Source organism: Chenopodium album, chromosome 17 (genome assembly GCF_948465745.1).
Source record: "Chenopodium album chromosome 17, dcCheAlbu1.1, whole genome shotgun sequence".
Lineage (NCBI taxonomy): Eukaryota > Viridiplantae > Streptophyta > Magnoliopsida > Caryophyllales > Amaranthaceae > Chenopodium > Chenopodium album.
Window position 1 is genome coordinate 4,379,883 of NC_137850.1, and position 17,989 is coordinate 4,397,871.

The window sequence follows — 17,989 nt, forward strand, 5'->3', positions numbered from 1 at the left end:
ATTTACCTTTGAATTTTGCACATATTTTGTACTTTTTTCATTTTTCCTGTCTAACTTTTGTCTATGATTTTACTTTTTACTCTTATTAATGTAATTTATCCACTTTTTTCTCCTATTTCTTAAATACAGTGAAAAAACACAAATAAAAACTATATTATGAGATGGATGGAGTAACAATTAAAGTCATTGGGTGATTAATCCATAAAGCAAGATTTGAGTTGGATATGGTGGGGTTGAGAAGGACCCATCTAACGACACGGCACCAGCATTCATTGCCATTTAACTGACATGTGGCATCTTCTAGTCATGCTGCCACCACTGAATCTTCGCTATTTTCCCAACTAATTAAAATTTTCGTAACATTTATAATTAATTATGCACTCAAATATCATTAAAAGCAACTCTAATGGTTATAGTTAGGGACTTATTTGCAATTTCAATAATTTTCGCTATTACCTTGGCCACTGGAGCTAGAAAACTCAATTAGCTTGGTTAAGCAAATTAGCTTTGCCAAACTAATTTACTTGGGAATTAAACTTGCCAAAATTAAAATACTCATTGCACCAATTAAGCTATTTCCATATATTTTCTATTTAACAACTACTACTAAGCTAATAGCTAGCCATTGGAGCAAAAAATAACTAGAATGATAACTAGCTTAAAAACTTATATGACATGACAAGCTAATTATCAAATTAGCTTGCCATTGGAGTTGATCTAACAAACCAAAAAAAAAAAAAAAAAAAAAAAAGTATTACTATATTCGAGAAAATAAAAGTATACTATAATATTAATGTTAATAATAAGGCGGTTCATCAAATTCATATAGGTTAATTATAATTATTTTTCTACACGTACTATCAAAATTAAAAATTTCTAGAAAAATAAAATACAAATGAATGTACCAGTGGGATTTATAGCAAAGCTTTGGAGCTTCATCAAATTTTTGCCCTTTTTCATTTCGCTCTTTATTTTGGGCATCCTCAAAGGTTATACTTCTCAATTTTTTATTTATTTATTTTTTTAATAAATTTTTTGTTACAATCAATATATATATTTTTGTTTAATTTTTGCTTTTCTATTAAGAAAGTAGATATCTTTTGTTGCATGTTTTGTTATGTAATTAATTTGGAAGGCAAAGAGCTTGTATTCTTGCTTACTTAAGTTTTGTTATTTAATTAATTTGTAAGGTTATGAGCTTGTTTTCTTTCTTAATTGATTGCTTAATCTATATATTAAAAATTATATGGTTGCCTAACTTTTAATACAGATATAAAGTGTATGTGTAATAAATAATTTAAGAACAATAGGTTACCTTTGATTGAAGGTAGTCATTTTTTTAGGGACAATTGGGGAGATTACTACTCGTATTAACTTAAGGTGAATGATGTTTTGATGGTTACAGTTCGAGTTAAGAAACTTAATACAATCTTTGGAATCTCGTCTTATCACTAAGGCCCTATTCACTTTCCCTTAAAAAATAAAATTCAGTAAAAATAACTTCAGTTCAGTAAAAATAACTTCAGTTCAGCAAAAATAATTTCTATTAAGTAAAACTCAATAAACTTAAAGAAAAAAATATAATAGAAAATCAGTAAAAATATTTTCAGTTTAGTAAAAATAATTTAAGTTCAGCAAAAATAAGGTGAAGTGAACGGGGCCTAAGTGAGCATAAACTATCTCAACATGATACATAAGTACTCCGTAGTCCGTATAAAACTAAGTAGACAAATAGGCAATGCTAATTGAAAGTTTTTAACTCATGCATTGGAGGGTATATATAATGATATAAAGGTTTTGTAGTGTCCCAAATAATGGAGATTGTTAAAGTTCACTACAATCTATATTGTTCCTCTAGCAATGTCATTGAACTAACTATAAAAGAATACTTAATAAACGAGAGCCAAAATGAATGTATGGAATAAATGTCCACCTTATTATCTTATCAAAACTAAATCACTTTAGCTAGAATTTGAAATTGGATAGCCTATTATTATTTTGAACTAAACTAATCTGAACTTATAACAAATTTCATGTAGGATGGTGATTATGGTCTTATTGAGTAGTTGGCAGAAATGTAACACTACAATCATAGAGTTCCAAACGAAGCATCTAGTGTTTTTTTTTTTCAAGCACGTAGTGTAAATTTTAGTTGGTTGACAATATGATCATCACTAGTTGCCTTGCTACCATTCAAATCTAAATTGTATTGTATCAGAGATAGGAAAAGGGATACAGACATTATGAAAATTTATGCTAGCTGCATCATCCGAAACTTTGATAATTGAGGGTAGTCGAGTTTCATATCTAAATTATTATGTGTCAACCACATTCTTGTGTATTGACCTACCAAGTCTGGTTGTCCATGAGGATGTTAATGAGACATTGAGTCATTGAATGTATATGTCGACCGTGTTTATGATCTCACTTATTAACTTTGGCTTTGCATTTATTTGAAGATTTTCCGATATTATTAAGCTCGAGTCAAGCTCCTGGTAAAAGATTTTAGGAGTTGCCTGCACAATGTACAGAATATGTCAGACAAAATTGTTGTTTGAGACTAAATTATTTTCAGATGGCCAATTTGACTTCTTGTTAAAGGACACTTATTCTCATTTGGATTTTCCAAGAATCAAACAAGTAAATGCAAATTTACTACTCTGTAGTCTTAAACTTGGCTACAAACTCGCTTTTTGCATTTTGTATGAACCAATGACAGCCCCAAAAATATCTTGTTCTCTACTAGCAGTTTTGCAGTTCAAGTGTTACAAATCACAGTGTGTGCTTCTATTGTAGCAGATTATTGAAACCCATTGTAGCCCACTTGTGAGTGTCCCACATTGGAGAAAGAGGAGAGGTGGTTCCACTTTATAAGGTAGAGGAGTACTCCTACTATTGCCAATTGGTTTTAGTATGGAAGCTCCTAAGCTTAGTTTGTGGACCAAACTCTCCTCCTTATTCGGGTTGCCCAGGCCCAGATTCATACATGTAGTAATTTGTAACAATATACATCATATATAAGTGTGATCATGTAGGCTTTAGGCTAATCATATTTTGCACAAATTGATATTCTTGATCTGATTTACATATTACAGCTTTAGTCATCAGTCCGATTGCAGCTGGCATCATCGGTGTTGGAAACTCTTTGGTGATTATTGGACTTTGGCCTGCCCATATCTTTTGGACTTTCTACTGTGTAGCAAGGTGTGTTTTGTTCTCTTCATACTATTCTAGCAGAACAAATTATATGCCTTCATAAATCTATATCACTTTCATGGTATTTTACTATTGTGTTCTTAAACCTATTGTATTTTGGCATTTGAATAACAGAACAAAGAAACTGGGAATTACGCTGAAGATTTTGATGCTGCTTTCCTTGCCATTGCCTCTTGTTCTTTGGCCTATTGCTGGTATTCTTGGGAGCTTTCTAGGTGGCTTTGGATTTGGGTTTTTTTCGCCAATACTTGCAACATTTGAAGCTGTTGGAGAAAATGTCACTGACAAAACCTACCATTGCATAGTTGTAAGTCCAATTTGGTTATTATTTACCAAGAAATAGAGGATGATGACCATCCTGAAGGACCTCAAACATTATTCTTCTTGTCAACATTTTACTTTTTCCATTGCAGCATAGATGAATTCTATGGACTATTGCTATTTTGGATTGCTTACATTTGATATTTGTTGTCTTAGGATGGCTGTTGGGAAACGATTCAGGGAAGCTGCACGGTGGTACGGGACTTCACTGATTTTTGCTTCCACTCCTACTTCTCCTATATGGATGAGCTCATCATGAAAAGACCCGCTGATGAGAAGCCTCTGGAGATAAAGTAAAGATAAATTGTGTTTTTTCCAAAAAGATAATGTGCTTGTTCATGCATAAGAATTTTTTTAGGGTTGGATGTTTCTACTCATGCACTCTATTGTCTCTTTGTAGGCTATCATGGTTGCCGGGTTGTTTGTTGGTCAGCCTAGTCGGTTTGTTGATAGATGTACCTTTGGTAACAGTTCTTGCTCTTTGGAAGAGCCCATACATGCTTTTTACTGGATGGAAAAGGCTAATTGAAGATTTCCTTGGAAGAGAAGGACCGTTCCTCGAGACAGTATGTGTCCCATTTGGTGGTCTGGCCATTATCCTTTGGCCTCTTGCCGTGGTTGGATCAGTTCTTGCTGCATTTATGTCTAGTTTTTTTCTTGGATTCTATGCTGGTATTGTCGTTCATCAGGTGTGTGATCTTTACTTTGTGAGAGAGGATTTAATGTCTTTTTTTTTTTTATATATATATATAGCAAATATCAGATATAACATACTCCGTATCACAGAAGCAATTGCAACGTATATGATAATACGTAGTATTAATTCCTTACGTATCTAATATACTCTTACTAATATGCCTTGAAAAACCAGTGAGATGATGTTAAGTACTTAAATGGTCACAGGAAAAATCTTTGAGAATGGGAATTGCATTTGTTATAGCTGCTGTCTCACTCTTTGATGAGTATGCCAATGATTTACTCTATTTGGAACCCGGATCACGCCTTCCCAGGTATCTTACCGAACTTCAACCAATAAGTTTATTAATTTATATACAAAATTCTCTTCCCTCACTATCAGATTACAATTGAATTTTTATGGTAATTGTTGGGACAGCCAGGCCAAGATATCGTAATCATGTCCCTCCAGATAGCTTACATAGAAGAACCTCATCATATGACAGTGAAAATAATGTTGAAAAGGATGGAAAAGAAGAGCTAAGTGATTCAAAGCTTATCTCACAACGCTCGAGAACATTGAAAGCAGCAATTCAACAATATAAGCCTATAAAGGTAAGATGACATGCATGATCCTCAGTCCTCACTGAGTTTCTATGCCACTTTAGTAATTGCGTTACTACCACCGAATAATCCTGCACTAGTATTTACGAGAAATAATTTTATCACCTGTAACAATTCTTGGTTATGCGAGCCAAATCTCTCATTTTTCCCAACTTCGAAACACTTTCTTGATTTAGGAATGCAGGTTGGAAGGGTGTTTAAATAAATTAGAAGATAATATTGATTTTTGAATAGATGATTTTCTGATACAACTAGATTCGTTTCTCATGATATCTTACTGCATTTTATTGGTGAAAATTATTAGGTACTAGATTGGTTGTTTAAATCATGTGAGGTGAATGGAAGGAAATTACTTCATGAAGGTCTGATAAATGTGAAAGACATCGAAGAGTGTGTTGTGAAAGGGGACTGCAAGAAATTGGGTACTGCACTCCCTGCATGGTGCATTTTGAAGTGTTTGCTTGCCTCTGCTAAGTCGGATGCACCTGGTTTAGTCATCTGTATGGTTCTACCACACCTGACATCCTGTAATTTTTTCAGTATTGACGTGTATGCCCTAATCCTCGTGTGTTTCTTTCTGTAGCTGATGAGGCAGATTTGACGATTACAAATTGGCCAAGAGATAAAATGTTTCAGTGGCTAATCGAACCTTTGTTGGTCATGAAAGAGCAGATCAGAATATTAAATTTGGATGACAGCGAAGAGGCCTGTTTGCGACGAGCAATCATGATTTGCAAAAATGAGACACCTGAGGATTGGGATAATATTGGGTTTCCATCTGAAGATAATGTCAGAAGAGCACAACTACAATCTGTCATCAGAAGGTATGTATTTGCGTAACATAAAGATTATATCAATGCAACTCATAAAAGTAAAACTATGATTTTGCTTTCTACTTCCCAGCAATTTAAGTCATCTAGAGGGTTATGATTTAAAACTGCAAGTAATAAACAAAACATTATTGTCCCTCTAGATTGCAGGGGATTGTGGGATCCATGACAAGAATGCCAACTTTCAGACGGCGATTCCAGAATTTGGTCAAAGTATTGTATATGGAGGCTGCCAAAACTGGTGCCTTGGTGAACTACATTGTGTCAAACTCTACGGGAAAAAAAGCTACACAGAGTGAGAAGTTGGATCAAACCTCAGAAGAAACAGCTAGGGGAGGAAACGAGCATAACGTGGCAAATATTGTATAGGCAGGCATAGCATTTCTGAGATATTTTGGCAGTTGAGTTGCAGTCTTGCAGATGCTGGAATCAGAAAGGGAGTCTTTCAATGCCAATGAATGGAACTGATCAACCAACTATCAGATCTTTTGTAAAGATTAACTCAACTACTAGCCCACAGCCCCATAGTTTAGCCGGTGAAAGCAATACTATATACGAAGTATAGGTTATAGTTTTTTTATTGATGCTTTGCCAGAAGACCATGAATGAACTAATTAGTCGATTGCTCTCTTATAGGAATTAATTTTCTGATTTTGGTCGCTAAGGCACCTAGATGTCCTTGGTCCTCGATACAACCAGTTGTACCATATGCATGGTTCCAAGAATATATTATTTGACCCTGTAAACTCATTTGGAGTCCTTCCAAATGAATAAAAGAGCCAGCTTAAGTTGTACCATGCACATAGTACAACCAATTCTACAATCGTAGGTAGTAAAATGATTAAAATCCATCTTGTTTGTAGATAATATTTTTGATTAATCACTATATAAAATATCTTATATAAGTTGCTATAGTTTTCTGTAAGAACCTATAAATAGCTCTCAACATATTTGTTATATTTTCATATTTTATGTAATGCAAATTCTCATCTGATTGACAAACCAGATACTCAGATGCTAATTGAAAACCAGACACTGTAGTACTTCTAAAGAAGGGTAAAGAAAATTGAAACCAGGAAATCATTCAATTTAGATATGCAATCCAATAAAACATTCAAACTCACTAAAATCTCAAATAGTGTGCCGAGAACAGTAAGAAACAAAAACCACAACAAAAGAAAATAACAAGCTGCTTATGAGTTCGCAACAACGTTTATAACCTCCAAGGCTGCTGCAGCAGAGGTTGGAGTACTGAGAATTAGAGCAAAAAACTTTCTGAAAACAAATGAAATTGACAAGCTGCTAAACAAATGATCATAAACCACTAGGGAGGCCCACACCTACATCCCAGTCTCTGTCTGACATCTGCATGAGCATACCTCATCCTCTGGTCCTGTGAATTTTCAGGAAAAGCATGAGCACCTTTCACAATTATTTTGCTTACTCTGCTGACTTTATATAGATATAACACACTATTCAATATGCCCATAAACTATCCAGCCAGATATGAAGATTTTGATACAAAACAGACTATAACAAAAGATGACTCTTCTATATATATTAATAAACAGCAAAGAGTCAACATATAACTTAGGCAACTTCCTGTATCCAACAAGCTATAGCATTTTTAAACAGACTCATACATGCCAGACGGCCCAGACATACTCATTACTTCATAGTAACATCATAGATGTAGTTAGGTGCCTGAATTATCTCTGTTCCCTTAAAAGGAAACTGGAAAAGAGCTGTAAAATACAGAACACTTAAAAAAGCCACTTGAAAGGAAACAATTGTAGAGTTCATCATAATACAAACTAAAACGGGAAGCGGGGAAGATAATTTTTTAACATTGATCAGAATTTTTTTAGGATGTGGAAAGTAAGCTACTGATATATTTCTAGTTTTCAAATGCAACAATGAAAGAATCTGGTTTGGCTAAAGACATTCATGCTTGCTTCAAAAAGTCTAGGATCTCTAAATGAATCTTAATATACATACTTACATAGTATGAATGTGCTTTCCCCACAAAAATCTTAAATGGATGCACATACTACTTCAGCATAACATTTGACTAGTTCTAGTATGCTGCTAGAAAAACAGCTATTAAATATCATAAACCAAGATGTTTTCTACTAAATATCATAAACAAAGATGTTTTCTACTAAATATCATAAACCAAGATGTTTTCTACTAAATTTCTAGTTTATAAGTTACAACAATCAAAGTAACATGTCAAATAAAGTTGTATTCACATCAACATGTAAGTACACCCACACATAAAACAAAGTATTTGCAAAGAAACAAGACAAGAATGAATCCAGAGACACATAAGCAACATAAGATGATGAAATGACATATCATTATGTCCTAGAGAGAACACCCAGCTGTTTATAATACTAACCCTCCCAGTTGCCAAAAATGGTCATGAACAAAAAGTTCTCATGTGCGCATGAAAATATCAACGAATCAACCTGATGTAATTTAAAAATTTACTAATTTACCATGTATCCGTACTTAAATTATACAAATTAATACTGCAGCTAACAACCACTGTCACACTGTGCATTTGTAAGATGCCAAGGAAAATAAGGTCAAAGGAATACATAAATATATTTCTTACCTTACTAAGAAATGAAGAAATCAGTTCCCTTTTGTGGGTTTTTTCAAAAAAAAAAAAGAAATGGAAAAATCAAAAGTGGACTAGGTCATGACTCATGAGGGCTAAACAGCTTGCAAAAGCTGAACTCAAAGCATTTTTATCACCCTTTTTTTAATTTTTAAGCAAATATTTAGTTTTTTTTTTTTAATTCTAAGAGACTCTTGTTCAACAGCATAAGCATCCTTATTATACAAGAGTTTCACATCATTATCTGAAGTTACTAGTAAACCCTTAGCTAACAATAACAAACTGGTCAATTCTTCTCCTTATCATTTCAGAAAACATTCATAATCAATTGTAAGGAATCAACCAATCAATACTTTGTGCCCAAGTGGAACACTGTGGGAAGGGTAAATACAGAAAGAAATGCTACAGCAGCTGCAGCACTCAGCACATAGTAGTCATAAGTCTGGCACAATTTATGACTTTTATAGATATAGAACACACCACACTGATCCAACCACAGCTTGCATAAATCCAAGAAAATGAGATTTAAGAGACTATAAAAACTACAAGGTTAATTACATATGTACAGAACAAACCAGCCAAGTAATGTGACCTTTAATCCTTTTCCGTGATGTCAAAAAGTGTATCATCTTACGACAAAATAATTCCTCTAATGATAGTTCATAAATTGATGCACGGACGGCAATTTATTTGTTTCAACCGAAAAAGAAACTTTATCTGACCATTTATTGCCTCTAATAAAGTTTGAAATTAAAGTATTTTGCAATTCAAACCTGAGCATTAAGGTTCAGCCTTTCAATACAACAATAAGCACCAAGATTGGTAGTAATAACAGTGAATCAAATTATTACTTTCTGCATTGCAAAAGCAAGAGGGTAAATAGTAACCAAGATGCTGAATCACTATAGAATTTTTTAAAAGCTCTTATCTCGAGATATAAACGTAAACTAAGGTAAAGAAGAGCACAATGGATCTACAGTTTAGATCATTGCATAGATATTATTGATCAATTGTATGGATATTGTAAAATATATAAAATAATAAATAAAGAAGAGGAGCAAGTGTAGTAAGTCTGGAATGTTTTCATGTAGGTATATCTTTTGTAGATTTTATGATTAAGCTCAAGTACCTTTAAGGACAGCTTAATTAATGAATTTTATTCCATGAAATAATTCGAATTTTATACTCCTAATCAATGAATTCTATAACCCACACCCTAGAAGCAACAGAAATCCAATCTCTCCTCTCCTTTTTTTTTTTTATTTAATTTTTTAGAATCTTTTCACAAAGATTATTTGATCACTAACATTGATACATGGGAAAAATACAAGTTGATAAGCCCATTGGGCAAATATAGCAAAATTTGGGATGAAAAGGGTAAAACCACTAATGCCGGTATTTACCCCAAAACCCACTATTGGTGTTAGCGGTTTTAGGGGTAAAACCGCTATTGGTGTTAGCGGTTCTACAATTTTATACTAAAATATGCCATTTTTGCCCCTAATAGGGGAATCCACTTGATACGTGCTGGTCACAAAACATCAACAACAAAGCATTAGTCTCAAACGATTTGGAGTTGGTTATCATGAATCACCATAAGGAATGAAAGTGGAAGACAATGAGAGAAACATAGTGGCAACAGTGTAAGTTGGAAACTCAAAAGATGAAGATACACACATAGAATTTGATGAAGTCCCGTAAAAGAGGGCCAAGAGGAGATTTGAAGATAGGGAAACACATAAGAGGTTTGAAAAGGCCTTGCAAAAGAAAATAAATAAAATTTGCAAGCAGAATGAGAGTACACATATACGTCATTAGTTAATGAACCGTGTTAATACCCCTCTCTTCTCTCTAAAAACTCTAGCCTTCATTGTTAAACTTTGGAGGGACTTCCATCGGTTGTTACAGTTGAAAAGCCCCATTCTTTGTTTTTTGTGAGCCTTTTCTCTTTATTTTTGTTTGTTTTAGGTTTATAAAAACTCTTCCTCTTCTAGGAGAAACGTTTCTCCCTCAAAAGAAAAGGGTTTTCTTCTTCATTAGGAGAATTTTTTTCTCCAGCGAAAGAAAGGGATTTTTTTTTTTCCTCTTTTGAAGGGGGATTTGTTTTTTTGTTTGATAGATTGTTGTAGAGTTGTTTGAAGGGTAAAGATTTGTGCGGGATCAAAAAGGAAGTTAGTTTTTCAATTACAATCAAACGATGAGTCGGAAATTTTCTTTACGGCTACAACAGATCGATAGAACCCCTCGTCGAATAAGGTTGTAAATCATAATGATGTGAAAGAGGGTATAAAGAATGTACGATTTGCCACAACGATCGTAGCTTTGCTGAAATTTGATTTGATTCAATTGTCATGTATTTGTTAGATATAAATTTCTTTCTAGATTTCATTGACTTTATATTTATGAATTAATCTTTGTTAAAAAAAATTAAAAAAAGAGAGTATACATATTTAAAGTCAAGTCATTGTCTTTGCTTAAAATTTCTCCGTCCACTCTAACTGTCCAACGTCATATTTCCCTTATCCCCAATAGACTCATATCACTCTTAATCATCTTCCTCTTAAGAATAACATTTTTTTCCCTTTCCCGGATGGAATCTAGACAAGAGTTACTTATAAGTTCTAACAGTCCATTATGATACTTGATATTTGCACAGAACATGATTCAAAATTTAGAACATAGAAGTAAAAATTTAGAATATCTGCGTGAGTAATAATTTAGAACATTTGATTCGCAAAATTTAGAACATCTAATTCAGATTTAAAACATGTGCGTAAAAATTCATGTGACAAATATCAGTCACACACATTAGATCTAGCTAGATGTTTCAGGTTTACGTGACAAAGAAGAAAAGCATATGTTTTAAGGAAGGATATCAGTTAGACATGCATTAAAATTTGCAAGACATAGGGACTATAAATGCAAAATCTACACATGACCAAGAAAAACAAAATAACTCGTCCATGCAAATAAAGAGGAAAAAAAATGGACTAGACATGCTAGCAGAATATTATGACTAGATCAGAGACTTCACATAACAATCCACGGGCTTTTGGGGGGGGGGGGGGGGGGGGGGAACTTTAATATACACCCTGATTTGGGAAGCTATGGGATTATGACAGTCAGCTCATAAAATGAAACAACAAGATAACACTTTACCAATTGATGCAAGTTCAAGAACCCAGAGAGCCAGCAAGGAAAAAAGAAGCTTACATCAAATAGAAGGCAAGTGCACTCTATCCGCCTTATCCTCACCTCTGCATTCTTCTTCTCATTTTTTCGTTGCTGATAAGTTACACAATCGTCGTTCCCCAATAGAACCAGACTTTCCAAATAGAATTCTGCATGTGCAGCTACGTATGACTTCAGGGGCCGAAGATCCACAACTTCTACATCTTCCACAATCGGGTAGCCAATCCAGCTACCCTTCCCACATATAATCAATCCTCCATTCCTACTGACGCTAATTAAGTGTTTCTGTCCTCCATGATTCAAGTTAATTGAGAATAGTTTGGTCCATGACTCTTTCACATTATACTCTTTCATTACCCATATGTCATATTGATTCTCAGGAAGTTGATGGAACAGAAAAATAGTCCCAGAGGACCCCGCAATCCGATGATTTAAGCTAGCATTAAGTTTCCCACCCTGAGGACATGCCATTTCCACAAAAGTCTCAGCATTCAGACTAAATGACACAATACAGCACTGATTACCATCTTTGCGAGTCAAGAAATGGAGAGCGCCATTAACAAAAACCGGAACACTTAGTTGCTGCAAGGGCATAGAAAACTTGACACTTCTCCATGATTTAGTACTCAAAGAGAAAATGTCAGCGGAGCATGAAATGGGTTTAGTCGAAAAAGACAAAGGTTCACGGTCAACTCTCCTACCTGCTGGGCAATTACGAAACCGAAAGGAAATCCTCAAAATTTTATAGTCATTAGCTAAAGCATCAAAGCCAAACCCAAAAGAACATTTTAGGTAAGTCCGTGATGTACTACCAGGCGGTTTATCATAAAGATAAGGAACCGGATAAGACTTTCTGATGGCAGGGTTCCACAGAGTCACAAGGTCATAAGGGTCATCCCATAAGCAAATGAGCCCATCAACACAGCCCACAACTGTGTAGTACTCCCTTAGAGGCTGATAAAATGGAAAATCAAGTTCCCCAATTGTTTTCCTAAAAGTTCTTAAAGCACTAGATCTACACTTTTCATCAAATAAGGTGTAGATTTCTTTCTCGGTGAAACACCTAAAGAGCAGATTATAGTTACCAGTAGATTGGTTGTGAAGTTTGTGTGAAGAAATGAAATTGGGACTACTAATCAACAAAGACCAGGATTTGCAAACAGACCTGAATCGCAGCAGAGACTTCGTAGGCAATCGCACCAGAATTTTCAGCACCAATTCTTCAGGAATATCACTCATTTTTTTTTTAATTTCTTTTCAGAACAAGGAGAATGGGGGTGTAGATGAATCCAAAATCAGGTTTGAAAAGGTGTGAGAATGGCTGCAGAAACTATATGAAGGAATTGAAAGAGGATGGATGGCCTTCTGAAAACCTAGTCCACTATCCCTTCTGAATTTGGACCATCAAGGCTCCATTTACATTAAGTATAACACACCCAAAAGCTTCAACTCATATCAAAGTGAATCGAATCCCAAATGATACAGCCCATATTAATTGAATGTATTTATTCAATTCATTTATCAGAATGGAAATGAATGATTTCTAGCAGAAAGAATCCTGCATATTGATTACTTAACCATATAAAAATCACAACTATGATCAGATTGATCACATCATATAATTTAATAAATACTCCTTCCGATCCTTTTTGTTCTATCGAATTTTAATTTTAGGCTGTTCTTTTAAGTTCTACCCACTTTGCTTTATTTTATGAACAACAATACGACATACTCTCTTTATCATCTTACCTTTCCAACCCCACAATAATTAAACCTTTTCAAACTCTCTCTCTCTCTCTCTCTCCCTTACTTTATTCACTTTTCTTTACACAAAGCCACCTTTTAACATCCTCTCTCTTACGTTATTTTACACCCACTCACAGTGAGTAGAACATAAAAGAACGGCGGTAGTATTAACTAGGTTGAGAAAAGTTTGATTTTACTGACATAATCTTAATGATATATTTGATAAGAGCTAAATGGTAAAATGCTCCATAACAAATGATGATATTTACAATGCTAATGCAGGGAGGAACCTTCAAGAACAGTATATGTGCATAATCTTCTTCAAGACAGATTTTTTAACATAAAAATAAAATTATAAAGCTAACATCTTAAAGAAGCTAAAGGTAACAAAGTCCTAAACCTGTTTGACTATTTACACTTCCGTTTATTTCCCAATAGGCCTTTTGGTAAATTAAGGACGTGCTAATAATCCACAACAACAAAGTTCTGAAAGAATAAGTCAAACAAAACTCTTATAAATACAAACATTGATTGCTTGAAAAACTTACCCAAGAACACATCTAGCATTACATAGATGAATTTTAATATGTGTAAATTAGGGATGTGTTTATATTTCACCACAACAGTGTTTTGGAAGAATGAGTCAAAGAAGACGCATATAAATGCGAGCACTAATAAAGTTGCTTGAAGAACTTATCTAAGCAGAAATCTAGCATTACATTGATAGATAAAGCCAGATACACACCTTTGTCCTTCCCATCTCTTTAATAACAAATAATGGTCTTTGTTGCTGACTTGTTCACAGCATATGCTACACTCATGAATGGATCCAAAAACAGTGAACTTAAAGTATTGTATGCTTGAATTTAAACAGGTAACTAAATCAGCTCAATTCAAGGCAAAATCATAGTGTTGAGCTAGCAGACTTCTGATAATTTGTTTCATTTGGGATCGGATAATTCTAAAACCATTCACCAACCGAGCACCAATACATAAGTATAGAACTTGATTAATGAACACCTATGCATAAGTATGAGGCCAAATAGCATGATTACAGTTGGAAATAACAACTCCCACAGAGATTCATAAATTTACCTTGTTTTAAGAACTTGTTACATTTTTATGTTCTGAATCACATTAGACCAGACCTGATGCAGATTATACCAAGCCAAAACTTATTTCAATTAACTTATTTGTAAATATCTTTAATTGTGTATCAGTATAAAACATTATATAAAGTAGATATTTGAAAATTACACTAAGAAGAAACTAACAAGATCCCACATAATAATATTTATCTAAAAAATTTATGAAAAAATAAGGTCAAAGGTTAACTTACCACATTAACAATTTATTCCTACTATAAACAAAGCACTTCTGCCACAATACTCACATCAAACAAATGTATAAAAGTAAAATAAATGAATGTATATAAATAAGTACAATAGATTTCCCCAAATTTTACAGAAAAATAACAAATGCAATGAGCCAACAAAATTGAACCAAGAAAGTTGTTACAAACTCAGAGGAAAAAGAAATAACCCATTATTAGGTAGATTCGGATATGACATATGCATTTGTCAAAGTATCAAATATGTCATTACCTCAGCAACTTCAGCCTCTGGCATAAGAGATATGACACCGTCATTAAGGAAATCAATTGAACAATTCTGACTAAATGCTTTCTGGTTTAAATATGAAATGATAGACAAATACATGGCAAGAATTGTAAAGTAATCCCAGTAGACCAAAACAGCAATCAGCACAAATACTCAAGAAAATAAAAAGAAAGAAAGATAAATCCAGCCACACACCTTTGTCCTTCCCATCTCTCCAATGGTCTTTGGCCTATTCTACCACTTCTTCATGAGATTGTTCTTTCCAGCTTCCATAAATAATCTATACTGAAACACTCTTGTACTTTCATAAAATACCAAAAGTCTATTAAGGTAATAACAATTTCATAGGAAAACATACTAATTGTGAAATCTAACTTGTGCAATACACTTATACTCACAAATATATGTGAACTCGTACTCAAAGAGCTTGAAATATAAGTGCAAAACAAGGAACAAGATTCATTCATAAGCTTATCTATTACAAATTTATGATATAAGCTACTTCCTCTGCTTATGTATTTATTTATAAATTATTGCAAAGTGTAGAGGTTGTACAATATCTAAGAAGATCAAGTCACAAAAAGAGAAAAAGAGAGAGATATAAGAGGGACCCATGAGATAAGGAATGCGATAGCTCAGATAAGCCAAATCATATCCAGGTAATGTTGCAATTAATAATCATATTGTTCAATATTCAATTACAATCCTGAAAATTACCAACACCGATTTTTCTACACAAAAGAATTTACACCAAAGGCAATCACAACAGGCATGCACAACAACCACACAAATTGAACAAATCACAAATAGGGTACCTTAAATGCTCTTCAAATTTGGTTTTCTTCTTGTATTAAAACATTACAATCATAGTCCAGGTTAAGAAGAGTAACCAAACAGCTCATCGAAGCATCAAACCAAGCCTGAGATCTCTCTAGTATCGAAGTATAAAACTTATAGGCAACTATCGTGAACGACTCTGAATATATCCAAATGTAACAAATCTTACAAGCATTCAAGAACATAAAAAAGAAAGAAAAAAACATCCCCGCTTAAAAAACCAAGCACTTGAATTTATTATAAACAATAAGGAAACTTTCACTGAGATGGCTTGAGATAGATATTTCTTAATTACATTGAGGTAGCCAATTTGGTAATTACATTGAATTGGCCTATTCTACCACTTTTATGAATTTGTTTCCAGCTCCCGTAAATAATCAATTGCTAATATACTCTTATTTTTCACATACAATACCAAAAAGTGGAAATAACAATTTCATTGTACAAATCTAACTCATTAGTTTAATACTAGTAAGGCCCTGTTCTCTTCACCTTAAAAAAATAATATTCAGTAAAAATAAATTCAATTCAGTAAAAATAATTTCAATTTAGTAAAAATAAGTTCAGTTCAGCAAAAATAAGGTGAAGTGAACGGCGCCTAAGTGTGAAGTCTAACCTGTGTAATACACTTATATTCACAACTAGGTGATATATGTGAACTCATACTCAAAAAGCTTGACATATAAGTACAAAACAAGCAACAAGATTCATTCATAAGCTTATCTATTACGAATTCATGATTTAAATTTGCAGAAAATCAAAGGAGAACAGAAAACACACAACCCTTTGTCTGCAGTGCAACCCCATCTCTGTAAACACCCATCTGAATTCATGGATTAATCTGGAAAATGACAATGTAAAAATCAATTAGTATTCTCAAAAAGTTAAGCAATGAAAGAAATATTACAAGACAACCATTGATTTACCTAAGAGCCAGTGTGTATACTGGAAAAGGGTTGAATAATATCCAAATAAAATCATCTAAATATGCTTATTTAATCATCAAATCTTGAATCTTTGGAAGGAGAAAGGTTCGACAGGAGGAGGGTGTGTACTTGTGTTGTTTCATTTTTAGAAGTGTTTATGAATGAATGATGAGGTGATTGTAGAGCGTAGACTGGTCGGTTTCTAAAAATAGGTTGGAAGGTCCGGTGTTACGGAGTATATAAGACGTGTTTAAACTTAAAAATGGCTTAAAACTCGCGTCAAATTTGAAGCGATGGAGTGAGAGTTATGTCAAATATGCAAATTAGTTACTCTCTATGTCCTAGTTTAGTTGTAACATTTTGACTGGACACGCTTGTCGATGTACATGTTTGACCGTTGGTATCTTTTATTATATATTTATATAAGTTATTAAAAGTTTATATTAAGAAACTATACATTAAAATAGACCAAAAAACATCTTACATGATTACATTGACTTTCATGTATTAGTTAAAAAAGATGATCAAAGGGAGATGTGTGAATAGTGCAAAAAGTCAAACCATTGCGAGTAATTTAAGACGGAGGGAGTATGATTTTGATTTTAAAACTTATGTTAAATTCTCTAAATTTGTGGTTTTCAAGTCTTTATTATTATCGTAGATGACGCATGACTATTCATTAATGAAATTACTTAAACTCGTATTTGATGTTTGTTTGAGAATTGAGAAATTACAAGTACTTTTAGACAAATCAAATTTGTAAGTTAAATTTGATGATATAGGTGGAAATTATTATTATTGTTGTTGTTATGATTATTAAAGTATTACTCGTATTCTTTTTACCAGTTTTGGTTGTTGGCATTAGTGATGGAGCTCGCCAATGACAATGACAGTGGTAATAGCTACTTGGCGTGGTCGTGGTGGTTGTGGTTGCTATGATTGTTAGCGTAGTGGTGGGATGAATCAAGAGAGAGAAAGTTTAAAGGGTGAGGTAAAGTGGGAGAGTGAATATTAGTAAATGCATAAGGTCGCTTCAAACGTAATGTTGGCGTTATCCATAACAATAAGCTAATTGGGTTGTTTGGTGGCGAGCTGATTCAAACAACTAATTTTTTAAGGGTGTTTGGTAAGCAACAAGATATTTCACCAAACACTCTTATACAACCAGTTAGTCAAATAAGCTAATACAATTAGCTAGGCAAAACCAGCAAATACAATGAACTTAATCATTCAATTTTCAATTATTCACCAAACATAGCCTACTTTTTAAACACTTTAGTATAAATCATAGAATGTGTATGAATATTAAAGAAAAATTTGATTCTAATAATCCAACCTTTGTCCGGCCTTATTCAATTAATCCAACCTTTCGATTAT

The 17,989-nt window shown here is 33.5% G+C and overlaps 2 protein-coding genes across 3 annotated transcripts; one reads left to right on the forward strand and one right to left on the reverse strand.

The window, feature by feature from the left end:
- Positions 1–843: 843 nt before the first annotated feature.
- On the forward strand, positions 844–6,441 carry LOC145587445 (putative membrane protein At3g27390). The gene is made up of 10 exons (XM_081644177.1): positions 844–989; positions 3,096–3,204; positions 3,331–3,523; positions 3,694–3,830; positions 3,938–4,226; positions 4,441–4,547; positions 4,656–4,827; positions 5,141–5,336; positions 5,420–5,660; positions 5,810–6,441. The coding sequence occupies exons 1-10, from the start codon at positions 896–898 to the stop codon at positions 6,033–6,035; spliced, it is 1,764 nt and encodes a 587-aa protein (XP_081500303.1). The 5' UTR covers positions 844–895; the 3' UTR covers positions 6,036–6,441.
- Positions 6,442–6,779: 338 nt separating this feature from the next.
- Positions 6,780–13,656, reverse strand: LOC145587446 (F-box protein At3g07870-like). Of its 2 annotated transcripts, none has more exons than XM_081644180.1 (2): positions 11,548–13,656; positions 6,780–7,059 (listed from the first exon to the last, which is right to left on the reverse strand). In XM_081644180.1, exons 1-2 carry the CDS (start codon positions 12,721–12,723, stop codon positions 6,991–6,993), a joined length of 1,245 nt encoding a protein of 414 aa, XP_081500306.1. In that variant the 5' UTR covers positions 12,724–13,656; the 3' UTR covers positions 6,780–6,990. The 2 variants fall into 2 exon arrangements, with proteins under 2 accessions (XP_081500306.1, XP_081500305.1); XM_081644179.1 differs by having other exon boundaries at positions 11,506–13,656.
- Positions 13,657–17,989: the final 4,333 nt, after the last annotated feature.